The following is a 13,266-nucleotide window of genomic DNA, read 5'->3' as shown; positions in this document are numbered from 1 at the left end:
AATGCTAATTTTTTTTACAACGCTCTTAACAAATGGATCAGACACGTTCCCACAAAAAATGGCTAAATATACCTATAAACTAAATTACGAACGCATTAAAAAAATAGCTCAAACAAAAACCTAGCTTATGTTGGTCTTAACAGGGATCAGATGGATTCAGCCATGTGAAATTAGGTAGACTAGAGGGCCGTGTATCAACCGAAATCAATAAAACTAAATGCAAACACTTTCAAAACAAACCATTACAACGCCACTTTAAATTAACGAATACTCGAAGCAGCAAAATTTAATTTAAATCTTTTTTTTCTAATCGAATACTCGAGTCAATCAATTAATCATTGCAGCACTAGTGTAAATATCCCATAATACAATGAGGGCAACTGCAGCTCATAGTCCAGTGCGGCTTATTTATGAAGAAATGCCATTTTCGTGTTAAATCTGGTGGGTGGCGGCTTGTAGTCAGGTGTGCCTTAAAGTCTGAAAATTAAGGTACAAATGCATAAACAAACATATACTAGCTGAAGCAACTTACAGCCTTATGTGGGCCAAACCAGAGTGCAGCTATCCTTTATCCATGTGAGACATCTGAGTGCTCCTGTATGGAACCATTAACCAAAATACAAATCTTCTGGACTTTTTGGATAGTTTTTTTTTTTTTTAAAGGGTTAATTCCGACTTGCGCGGAAATTTGGGTTCCGTCCCCAGTGTAGGAACGGATCTCGTTCGTAACCCGGGGACTACCTGTATTTCCAAAAAAATGTTTCTTCAATGTTAATTGAGATATTAGAGCCATTTAATGAATCATTAAAGTGCAGTTTTTACATATGGCTAATTTAATATGCAAAAAATATTTGGTAGTGCTAACAAAAGGTTTGTGATGAATACAAAGATCAGTTCTAACAGGTGGCACAATATATATCACAAATATCAATTCAGTCCCTTAAGAGGTAATAAACTGAAATTGCACTCATCAACTACTCTTAGCGCCTTTTTCTTTCCTGCCTTCATGTAGGAGACGGAACGAGTTGTACGCGAATTGAAATCCAAGATCTCTGCCATGAAGGAGGAGAGAGAGCAATTGTCGGCCGAGCGCCAGGAGCAGATTAAGCAGAGGACCAAACTAGAGCTGAAGGCCAAGGACCTGCAGGATGAGCTGGCAGGCAACAGTGAACAGAGGGTATGGAAGCCTCCCATCTGCGTCACTCAGCTTACCAACACTTTTCCTTCCTCTGCATCACTGCATGTATCCCCCCTACTGACTCTTCTGTCTTACAATTGTTGTTTTAAAATAACTCACAGGAGGTAGCATGTACAAAATGATACAAAGTGTTGCCAAGGTGACTTCATTTGAACCTGATACATTAATAATGTGCTATTTAGTTTTATTACTTTACTACTAAGCTTGTGATTCAAGAGACGGAAGCAGCGGCATGTGTAAATCCCACTGCTCATCTTAACTGGCATGGGTTTCTGTGTGTAGAGCTGGTATGACTCACTCTCCTTATGGCCTGATATTTGTGGGCACGTGTCCGTGTGTATGGGCAGCGTCATAAATAAATAACAGCTTTATTGGCTCAGTTTTGGGGATATTGCCATGAGGGGTATCAGGCACAATGCTGCTTGATGATGGCTCGGCATTAGCCAAATGTTACTGGAGCAAAATGAAAAGTAAGGCCTTCTGCCTGCTGGGGGGGGTGTAACATTGGCCAACCGGACGAGTCCAATTTTTTAAAGTTATTTTTTTTTATAAGGTTATTTTTTGGTCTTTAATAACCTCAGTCTACTCATAACGTAGACTTAACGAGTTTTTACAGGCTGAAGATCTGTCTCCACTGTAGTAGTAGTTGCCATCGTTCTTTTTCTTGTTCTCCTTGTGGAATCGAACTTTGAAGTTCTACTCCGTCATTCGTGAACCGATAGAAACGTTGTAGCTATGCTACATGGGCCAGTAGCAGATATTTTTTGTATCAGGGCTGATTAACTGATTGCAGACTTAGTGGGGCCTGTATTGCCTGTAGATTACAAGTTCGTCAGTAGATAGCACACACACAGTACAGTACATGGACTTATTGGTGCCTGTGTTTCCACTAGAGATAAGCGGTCATAAAATATTACATGCCCAATTGGGCAAGCTAATGAAAATATGTATATTTGGAACTGGCCGCAGGAATCCTTGGTGACTTCCTTTTTAAAATTATTTTTCTCTCAAAAGTGCCTCCTCTCAATCCAGCGGCATTGGGTCTCTTTTCCTACCTGTTGAAATGGGTGCTGGCCTGTCATATTCACATGTGCAGTAGTGGTGATTCGCGTCATTTTGCGACAAAACTTTTGCACAAGGTGTTAACAAAATTCTAATGGCTAACTTTGATGACCATTGTCCGTGTTGAGTGCTGTAACTGTTAAGCTATACTCCTGTGACCAGCACATGTAATCAGTTTCAACTTTTGATCTGTAATAGGGATTTCCCAATCGCATATTTTTGCAACCAAGTCCGAGTCACCTGATTTTGAGAATCTGCCGTTACCGAGTCCTGCTCCGATACCGTAAAGACTTTTTTTGAAAAAAAAAACAATATTTTATTTGAACGAAAGTTTCAAACATATTACAGGACTGTATTGTTCACAGTACTTCCTCTTCCGCTTTTTTCTGGCTGTGTTGCAGAGTATTAAACGTAGATATTTTTGTTTAGGAACCCTATCCTTTTCACCAGATTCTGATCCTCTGAATAATGGCGCGATCGGCCCGATTTTCGATCATGCGATTGGATTGGCTGGTAATCTATAATGTATTGCCCCTTTCACACATACCTGAACATCGTTTAAATCCCAGGATTTGAACTAGTAGCCCTTATGTGTGGAAACAATTTCCCGGGTCGACTGACACGGAGATTACGCAGACATTTACTGGGTCACGTCTAGGGCTGTCCCAAACGACTAATTTTCTCCCGATTAGTCAGCCGACTATTTTTACGATTAGTCGACTAATCTAATAATTAAATTTTTAATTTTTTTTTTTTTACTAATTTAGCGATGACATTTTTTTTTTTACGCTTATCAATTCACAAAAACATATTGGAACACGTAAATTATTTATTAAAGTACAAATAAACACGTAAATAACAATAATAAATCAAAAAATAAACGAGTTCAAATGCTGATAGAATTAACTAGTGCAAAAGAATGGAATGTAAACAAATTCAGAACACTGACTTTGCCTTTCCAACATGATTCAAAACAATTTTTTAAAAAAACACCTAGCATTAATATTATAGTATAGTACTATATATAATAGTATTATAATAATCATATTATTCATTGCCAATCAGATTTTTCATAAAGGGTGTCATTTTAAAGGTATTCTAAGTGTAGAATCTGAATTTTGAAGTATGTGGGATTAACTCCAGAAATCGCTATTTGTATGAAAAACATGACATGCTTTTATTTTGAAATGCTCACCGGAAGTACGTTCACTAAACCACTAACTTCAGCTTTACACTCCGCAAAAAAAGCACTTTTTGTAATTGGATGTAGTGTCAGTAATACATTTTTTTGGGTCATTTTTTTCGTTTGCAAATGCTGTTAACCAGCGATTTTTCATGTTTGAAGTGTCACCTTTTAACCGCAAGTTTGCTTTCACGAGACGACTGCCAATGTTTTATAGCAGGCTAAAGTAAGTTGCCCTTTTCCCCCATTCACCTCAGTGTAGCAGTGCTAAGGTTACAGTGTTTAATATAGATGTGTTTTCTTATTTTGTTGTCTGAACTTTAATTCTACAGCGTGATGATAAGAGAAAGGAACTGGAGTCTCATATGCCATCAGCACGCACGCACCAATGTATGCACGCACGCACGTGTGCAGCGATAAAAGGCAGCCGTGAAAATTACCGGCCTCATTTTTATTTGCCGTGCGATAAATGGACTCATTGCATATCGTGACAGGCTTAGCAACTTCAATAAAACATGTCGTTAGTTAGACTTACAAACTGGGTGACGGCGCTTTAGGTGTTTATTCACGGCCGACGTGCAGCCAAGCTTGGCATTGAAGAGACAGGACAAAAAGAGTGTACCCTCCTTTGTTTCTTTGAAATAAGTCAATGTTTTGGACACTCTGGTGCGCTTTTTTGGCTTTGTGCCGCTTTCCCCGCTTGCATACAGAGCGTCCGACATCCTGAACTTTCCACGCATATATATTTTTTTAACCCTTCATTAACCGTCGATGGGATGTCTTGCTCGTCGACGGATTTACGTCATCGATGACGTCGACTATGTCGACTAGTCGGGACAGCTCTAGTCACGTCCTGGTATAATGTCCGGGACTTACTTGGTGCGCGGCATGTGTGAAAACAGGCGTTGAATTCCCAGGTCACAGCACGAAGGCTGATGAAGTAAATATCATGGCGGGCCGATCATCATTTCCTCTCTTAGTAAAACGAAAAGCGGTGAACAAACATCCCAATTATCAGCATGGCAAACTGAAAATCGCAAATTTAAACTGGACACATAACAAAATTAAATTGCTACTGGATCGTTGAACCGAGGATGAGACAGTCCATTGTCCATCTATGGAAATGTGTGGTTTATTTTCTTCCCAATGCCGACCAACAATGACGTCATTTCTGGGTTATAAAATCCCATCTCCTGGCATCCATGCACAGAGAGCGCCGAGTCGCCAACACGGGTCAAGTCTGATAGTGTCCAACCTGGATTATTCCTGGGATATCTCCCCTTGTCTGAAAGCCATGACATGGGTAAATCCCGCATCACCTTACACGGGACTTTACCAGGATATATATCTGAAATGGGCTTATGTTCTATTTTTGATAAAATATGTAAATTTTGCACTTCCACTTCATTGCATTCAGATTTTATTCACAGTTTGTGTGTGTGTGTGTGTGTCCCAACTTGTAGTTTGTAGACTTAACAGTTTTTGCTTCAGTCACACTTAAAATGTCCAAATTGTGCTTTTCCGCTATAATACAAAATGAAAAGGTACTTTTCTTTATGACAAAATATGAATGTTTTAACATATAGTCAACGATGTAGGATTTTTACATTGGACATAGCAACATCTCAGAGAATCCAGGTCAGGTTCGCGGAATACATCTTTGTTAGATGACGTGCCAAGTTGTGACAAACTGCTGTGTGAGCTCGCCCAAGTATTGGAACACTGCAGCTGTAGCATTTTTCTACAAAGCCATCATCATATCTGTCACATGAGCTGCTTGAACCTGTCGCATTTACGTTGCGTCGCCATTTTCCTGCGAGGTACCCATTGCTTCCATCTACTGGACACAGTTCCTCATTGCATTACCTTGCTCGCTTTATAATCATAGCGGAGTTGCACAAGACTCTTAGCTTGCTCATCCCTGTGAAAAAGGGGATTTTGAGAGATTTTTGTGAACCATCATTAAATGCGTGCTACTCTTACAGAAACGACTGCTGAAAGAGCGTCAGAAGTTGCTCGAGAAAATTGAAGAGAAGCAAAAGGAGCTGCAGGAGACTGAGCCCAAATTTAATATGGTGAAAGAAAAGGAGGAGCGAGGTATCTCCAGGTAGGGATGACTCACTCACCACTTAAGTTCCCCAAACAACTGGGGAACAGACCTAATTTCATGAGTCAGTCATCTAAATGTATTTTGACAGTGCCAGAGGAGGGCACTTTGGTTGGTTGAATTATGATGACAATTATCATTGAATACATTGTCACCTTCTTGAAATAATTGCCTAATTCCTGTTTTACAAATACGATTAAAATTATTACTAAAGATTGAATAAAATTTAAGACTTTTGTATGTTTCCTGAAGAAGAAAAAACCTAAAAACGATATACACGATTATTTTAATAAGGCATCGACATATAGAAATGCATACCTAATGATGGAAAAATTGTTTTGATCTCCCTTTAGACTTGCACAGGCTACACAGGAAAGGACTGACCTGTATGCGAAACAGGGCCGTGGCAGTCAGTTCACTTCCAAAGAGGAGAGGGACAAATGGATCAAGAAGGAACTGAAATCTTTGGACCAGGCCATTAATGATAAAAAGAGGCAAATTGCTGCCATCAATAAAGATCTGGAGGACACAGAGACCAACAAAGAAAAGAACCTGGAGCAATATAATGTAAGACATCATTTTTCATATACATGGTTGTACGTTTGTGTTTCGGTTCATTGTTATCCTGAATTATGAAGTCAATCCTAAGCTTTCTAGTTGAAGCCTAATAGTTTTGCACCAGAATTGACTACAGGAAATCAAAACAAAAAAACTTTTTTTTTGCCTTTCCCGCCAAGAAACTGGACCAAGATCTAAATGAGGTGAAGACCCGTGTTGAGGAGTTGGACAAAAAGTACTACGAAGTAAAAAACAGGAAGGATGAACTGCAGAGTGAACGAAAGTAAGATTCATTTTGGACTCGAATCTGTTGATTCAACAAGAAAAGTAGTGCCAATACCATTTAGTATGTATTAGGACGGTCAGATTTTGCCGGATCGCCCTGCCAAAGTTCGAATATACAACAAGCACGATTGTGCCTAAGCACACTACAGGCTGAAGGCTGTGCAAGCATGACCTCTACTGGTTGACTCGTTACCCAAATGCAACGCAGACACTAATAAATCCCCAGTTAAATAATCAGCCCTGATGCAAAAAATGAAAAATTGGGCTGACATTGGCCAATCCTATATAACTAGCTGGTTTCAAGATTATCATTTCACGAACGATAGAGGAGTAGGAATTCAAAGTTGGTGTCCACAAGAGTAACACCAACAACCTGAGTGGCAACTTGATAGTCTTCCAGCCTGTAAAAATATATTTAGTTCGTTTTTTTATGTGGATGTCTGCTTATTGCATGTCCAACTGACCGTGAACATGTGTGTAATGGTGTCTTATCTTTCTGTCTAGCTACTTGTGGCGTGAGGAGAATGCAGAGCAGCAGGCCTTGGCAGCAAAACGTGAGGACCTGGAGAAGAAACAGCAGCTCCTCAGAGCAGCCACTGGCAAGGTCTGTCACAGACGTCTGTTATACAGCATTAGAAGTTTGAGTGTTTTCTTGTAAATGCCTATTTAAACTTTGTAAATCAAGAAGTGCCATCTTTACCAATTCAGTTCACATATTAAGTCTTTGATTGACTTGTGACGGTATTGTTCATCAGTCTCACTACTCCTGAATCTGGCCTCATCCATTATTCGTAAATGCTGGGCACATATTTCTCCTTTAAATGGGTCAAGGAAATAAACCCGGCTGAGGAATAACAGTTCTAATCTAACAAAATAGTTCATCACGCATCTTGTCACGGCTTTTCATAATATTTCTTTACAACAATGAATAAGTCATTCATCAGCAAGTTTTTATCCCTTCCAGGCAATCCTGAATGGCATTGACAGCATCAACAAAGTCCTTGAGCATTTCCGCCGCAAGGGCATTAACCAGCATGTGATCAATGGTTACCACGGCATCGTTATGAATAACTTTGAGTGTGAGCCTGCCTTTTACACCTGTGTTGAGGTGACTGCTGGTACGAGGTACATCATGTTCTTTTATTAAGCCATTTCCTTCTCTTATATGAAAAACATTTCACTTTGAGGTTAGAATTAATGCATTGAGATTAATTGTTGAAACAGAAAGCCATATTCACCAATTCCAAGTATGGTATGTCAGAATCTGGACATAAGTTTGTCTGTCTTTCGACATGGTTTCACTTTCAGACTTTTCTACCACATTGTGGAGACCGACGAGGTCAGTACCAAAATACTAATGGAGTTCAATAAGATGAATCTTCCTGGAGAAGTCACATTCCTGCCTCTCAGCAAGCTGGATGTCAGAGACACTGCCTATCCAGAGACAAACGTAAGGACTCACGTGTCTGGTTTCGAACAGAGTCAGTTCGTACTTTTAAGAAATAGTTAAATGCCCATGGAGCCATGGCCTCCATGGGGTGCCACAAAGGCAGCAAAATACTACACTGGATACAATTTTGTAAAGCAAAGTCCTACTAATTTGACTACATCAAGCCTTTCTCAGCAGTGAGCAATGGATATCGGGGTTGCGCATCGTGGCGTTGACCGTTACAATGCAATAAAACCAACAAAGGCCTAATTTATGCATATCTTCACCCTCTTAAAATAATTGCCTAAGTATTTGTTTTTGACAAATATCTTCAAAATTGTTCATGAAAATAATTTTTAAAAATCATCAAATGGTTCACTTAAAAAAATGACTGAGGCATTGATATATTTTTTGTATTTGCATCTGGCTAGATAAACTTTTTTTTTTTGCTTTAATAGTCCAATTTCACCCCTTTATATACCAGATTTTTAACTCTAGTTTTCTGTAGTGTTACATGTCAAATTGTCTGAAGCCTATTAAGGATGCTTTAAAATTCATTTAGAAAGCTTCAGTAACATTATTTATCAAAATGAATGCAAAAAACGTCAGACGACAAATGTCCTCATTAGCCCTTTATAGGGAAAGCCACTATATTTGTTAATGATAAAAAGAAATAAACTTAACCTCCTAAATTAGAGTTGTCTGATATTATTGTATCAGCTGATAAAAGCGCTTTAAAACAGTATCAGATAAGATCAAGACTGGTTTTTCATTGTTGTTGCCTTCAAAGTGCTAAAGTAGAAGTTGTCTGCCTATACACAAGTGCTGGTCACAGCTAAGCACAGCTTGCTTATTGACCATTAGATGTCTCCAAACTAAGATGCTTGGGATTTGTTATGTGAGCAGACCATTTGCATTCATTGTGCAAAAAATAAATGAACAATAAGTAATTAAAAAATAATGAATTATAAACTCATTACATATAGCTACTAAGTTACCAGAAAGAAATAGTCACTAAGAAAACTAGAAAAGTATTAAAATACAAAAATCTGCCAAAGACCAGCAAAATACATCTTGGGAATTGTCATTGCAATTGGCATGTTCTATGATTGCCTGCCTATATTTGTAATGCTTTGGTCACCCCCTAGGGGCTCTTTAGGGTAACTACTGTAAAGGAGATTTATTTGTGAATGATTCCTTTTATTCAATTATAGACATTTTGGTTATTTCAATTTATGTATTTTAAATGGGACATTTATTTTCTATAACTTCAGTTGAAGTTGTTCTCTTATTTTTCACAGAATGTTTATTTTATTTGGAAAACCGTGAAGTTGTTACATTTATCATTATTAAAGCTTCCAGTGGGTAATCACAATTTAATTAGCAATGTCACGTTAAGTGCATGACAGTATATATCAATATCAGTTTGATATCTGTATCGGATTTTTGGAGTTGGGCAATTTCGGGATATCAGTTATCTGTTAAAAAGTTATTATCCGACAACTCTACCATAAAGACCTGGCCTTCACAATAGAGTAGGAATCAGGAGTGGATTTTCACTCCCGTTCCCTCCCGCTCCTAGAGAAAAATTCCCCATCCGATCCCAATGCCGGGGCTATGTCAAAAAGTAAATCCCATCCTGTCCCTCCTGTAGAATGACTCCCAATCCTGTCTTGCTCCCACTCAAAATTATTATTTTTTAAATGTCAAATGTATTCAACTCATTGAAATAGAGCTGTCCCGACTAGTCGACGTTGTGCGTCGACGGGCAAAACATACCGTCAACGGGTAATGACGGGTTTAAAAAAAAATTTACATGTGGATAAAGTTTAGAATGGCGGGCGCTCGCAATACAAGCGGTTGTTACTGGCACCCCCAAGGGGGCCGCTGTTATTTCAATGTGACCGGCGTTGTCAGATTGAGCAAAGAGGAAGAAAGTGGGCGAGAGAGAGGGAGCGAGATCGGTGAGTTGGAAAAGTGCGCGGGTAGCGCCGAGTTGAGTGGCTGCGTCCCCCACGTTTTTGTTTTGGTCAATAAAAGTATCCATAAAGAGCCATCCGACGCCTCTTGGTGTTTTTATGCACGCCGCCGCTTTCCTGAGGTGGAAATCGGACAAACCAATAACAACGAGCCAAGTGAATCGCCTGTTCACTCCTCACAATGGTGAGGAGTTGAAAACACTGCCAATTACCAAAAAGGGCAGAATTGGTAACACGTGAAAGCGGCATAAAGCCAAAAAAGCGGACCAGAATAGCCAGAGCCTGGAATTATTTCAAGGAAAATATGGAGGGTGCCACTTTGTGTACTCTTTGCTAAGCTGAGCTCGCGTACCACGGTAGCACGTCGGCTATGAACGAACACTTGAAGCGCCGTCACCCAAGTGTAATTTTCGAAGACAACAAGAAACAACAAGCTAGCGGATTGTTAGTCCATACAACTTTCTAACGATTTTTTTAATGGAAGTTGCCTTTATGTGCGTCGTATCAACGTGTATTTTTATTTAATAAAATAATTAATACATACAGTGGGGAGAACAAGTATTTGATACACTGCCAATGGGAAAACCCATTGGCCAAAAATGCGGAATGCACACCAGAAAAAGCATCTGAACTCACATACCACAAAAAGAGTAAAAATTGTTTTGACTCTTGTTAAAGAAAATTTCATTATTAAAGCAGTAAAAAAAAAATTTTTTTTTAATTATTAGATTAGTCGACTAATCGTAAAAATAGTCTGCTGACTAATCGGGAGGAAATTAGTCGTTTGGGACAGCCCTACATTGAAATGACAATGATAGTCATTCAGTCTCGGAGAACTGAAAATGAATGCTCATCTTTCAATGCCATGGATGTTAGTGCACATCAGATTAGACTTAAAGCAGCAACAATAGAAATGGATTTATGGCCACAAAACATTGTCCACACAAACATGAAAATATGTAAACATTCACAATTGAGCTTTCTACCACCCAATAGTTTACAGCTGTGTATTTCACTACCTACCGTGAAGTATCTTCCCATAGTTCACACAAACTTCTATTAACTTTGTTTCAGGATGCCATTCCGATGATCAGCAAACTGCGCTACAGCCACGACTTTGACAAAGCCTTCAAGCACGTGTTTGGGAAGACCTTGATTTGTCGTAGCATGGAGGTTTCCACGCAACTTGCCAGAGCTTTCACCATGGATTGTATCACTCTGGAAGGTAAGCATAAAACTGTAATCCACAGGTATAGAAACCACAAGCATGTTTCCAAATTGGAATCGAATTAAATCATTTCACACCACTACAGTTTTCACAGCTTTTTGATCTTGTAGGTGATCAGGTGAGCCACCGTGGAGCTTTGACAGGAGGCTATTATGATACCAGAAAGTCTCGTCTGGAGCTGCAGAAGGACATGAGGAAGGCTGAGGAAGAGCTCGGTGAGCTGGAGGCCAAGCTTAATGAGAATCTGCGCAGGAACATTGAACATATCCTTTCTCATTATGTGCACTGGAGTAATGCATTTTTAAGCTATCTTGGGAATAGTAGCATTCTGATTAACTGAAACAATCAAAAAAAAAAAAAAAAAACACTTACAAACACTGCTCAGCATGTATATTCTATAGAAAAATCCTAATTTTGTATTCGGCTATTTTGACCCGACTTGTACATTAGATGAGACGTATGAAAAATTGCCATTTTACGTGAAGAAACCTGTTCTTTTATTTACTTCGCGGCAGCAGCACTGTTTCACCGAGCCTCCGCCTTGTCTCCGCTTGACAAAAACACTTTTCTAACCCACGTAAGACTTGATACAAACTGTTTCCACATTTCTGATTCTGATTTGATAGGCCAAACACTCGTTGCGTTATGTTTGTGCCTCTACAAGCATGCACGCCATGCACAAACTTCAGTTGCGCTTTAGCAGTATGCCAAAGAGAGGCGGATGATGTCATTTCATTAAAATGATGTCACTCCCGGGATGTTAATTGCTCCTGTTGGGCATGTTCATCCAAGTAACGCATTTGACATCGAACATAGGGACAGAAATGGAATGACTCCACCCCATTTTTTTCCTCCAGGTCAACAGTAAAATATATGCATCATATGTTAAATAGCATTTTAGGGGTTTCAGAAACATTTTCCCCCCAATTATAGTATTTGGTTTCTTTGAAAGACTATTGTTATGGAAAAATATCACTAAATGATAAGTCATTTTTGCCCTTTGTGTCATTTTTTACAGTACAAGGATCTCTTGAAAATGAATGTTTGTTTTATTATCGGATCTTATCAACTCAATTCAATTTTAAAATATTTTCCTCTCAATACAACTTCATTGGGTAGGTTTCATCCCAAGAACACAAAATGACACGTTTTCGTATAATGTCACATATGTGATTTACATTTGATAAATCTCAAAGCTGTGATACACAAAAATAAAATGGCCCGGGCAGGTAAAGAAGGATTAATAAATTGTAGGTCATACTGGAATGAGCCGTGATGACTCACTGCTGTCACAGCTAGAATGCACGTCAAGATAAACCTGAGAGAGATTTTATGCTACTTGTTTTTGATGACACGGTCACTTCTTCGTGTGATGGCACAGTGTTTGTGAATGAGGTGATGTGTGTGTACCCGCAATTAAATATGAGCGAAGGCAGGCAAAAGGACCAATGAGCAAGTTACGTGACCACATCTTTCTCTACTGCAGTGGTGAGTCACCGTTAACATTCATTATTTAAAACCCTGTTGTTGTTCTCACCCTCTTGCTTTTTCTCAGTTTCGCGCTCATCTTTTTCTCATCTCTGCCCTGTCTAAGATTGACATTAGACTGGGTCACCTCACCCATCACTTATATCAGCTGTCCATCTTTATTTTGTTGTGGTAGCCCATGTCGAAAGCTTTGTGTTCAGATGGCTCAGCGCTTCTTCAGTTTTTAATGTCTACTATATGCTGGGAATATGTGGAAATTATTATGCAGAGGACTCATCACATAGCATTCATTTTGTTTGCGCTGAAGGAAATGATCTTGAACCCTGCAAAGTCAGGACCATCATTAAATCAATTAAGCCACCATTTTATTGATCTGTCTGCATTAATAGAGTTCATCAAACCTTTAAAGCCTAGTGGAGTGCAAAGGTCACGGCGAATCAATAGTGCTGGCTGTTCAATTAGCTTGTCGATGAATATTCAGCATTCCTAAAATGATATCTCTCGTATCAGCTTTTTTTTTTATTTTTTTATTTTTTTTATTTTTTATAAAGTTGTAGTTCCCAAAACCTTATTATTTCATTCAATTGTAAGTGATCTGTTTTATTTCTTTATAAGCAACATATTTTTCACTCTCCGCTCAGGGGTATAAGTGGCACCAGCCAAAAAAATGAATAATAAAGACAGAAAAAACATTTGACATAGATATGAATATTGTTACTTTTTCAGTTTTAGCTTTGAACATGAAGCAA

At 38.9% G+C, this 13,266-nt stretch overlaps 1 protein-coding gene across 1 annotated transcript in view; it reads left to right on the top strand.

Moving 5' to 3' along the window:
- smc3 (structural maintenance of chromosomes 3) overlaps nucleotides 1-13,266 on the top strand; it is a 39,971-nt gene that overhangs the window by 11,807 nt on the left and 14,898 nt on the right. The window contains exons 11-19 of the mRNA XM_057842676.1: nucleotides 1,013-1,177; nucleotides 5,429-5,550; nucleotides 5,904-6,117; nucleotides 6,288-6,391; nucleotides 6,898-6,997; nucleotides 7,358-7,518; nucleotides 7,702-7,843; nucleotides 10,876-11,026; nucleotides 11,140-11,292. Coding sequence (XP_057698659.1) covers nucleotides 1,013-1,177; nucleotides 5,429-5,550; nucleotides 5,904-6,117; nucleotides 6,288-6,391; nucleotides 6,898-6,997; nucleotides 7,358-7,518; nucleotides 7,702-7,843; nucleotides 10,876-11,026; nucleotides 11,140-11,292 — 1,312 coding nt within the window. The remainder of the gene's footprint in view (nucleotides 1-1,012; nucleotides 1,178-5,428; nucleotides 5,551-5,903; nucleotides 6,118-6,287; nucleotides 6,392-6,897; nucleotides 6,998-7,357; nucleotides 7,519-7,701; nucleotides 7,844-10,875; nucleotides 11,027-11,139; nucleotides 11,293-13,266) is intronic.

Source organism: Corythoichthys intestinalis, chromosome 8 (genome assembly GCF_030265065.1).
Source record: "Corythoichthys intestinalis isolate RoL2023-P3 chromosome 8, ASM3026506v1, whole genome shotgun sequence".
NCBI lineage: Eukaryota > Metazoa > Chordata > Actinopteri > Syngnathiformes > Syngnathidae > Corythoichthys > Corythoichthys intestinalis.
Note: the sequence above shows the minus strand (reverse complement) of the source record. Positions and strands in the feature narration are given on the sequence as shown.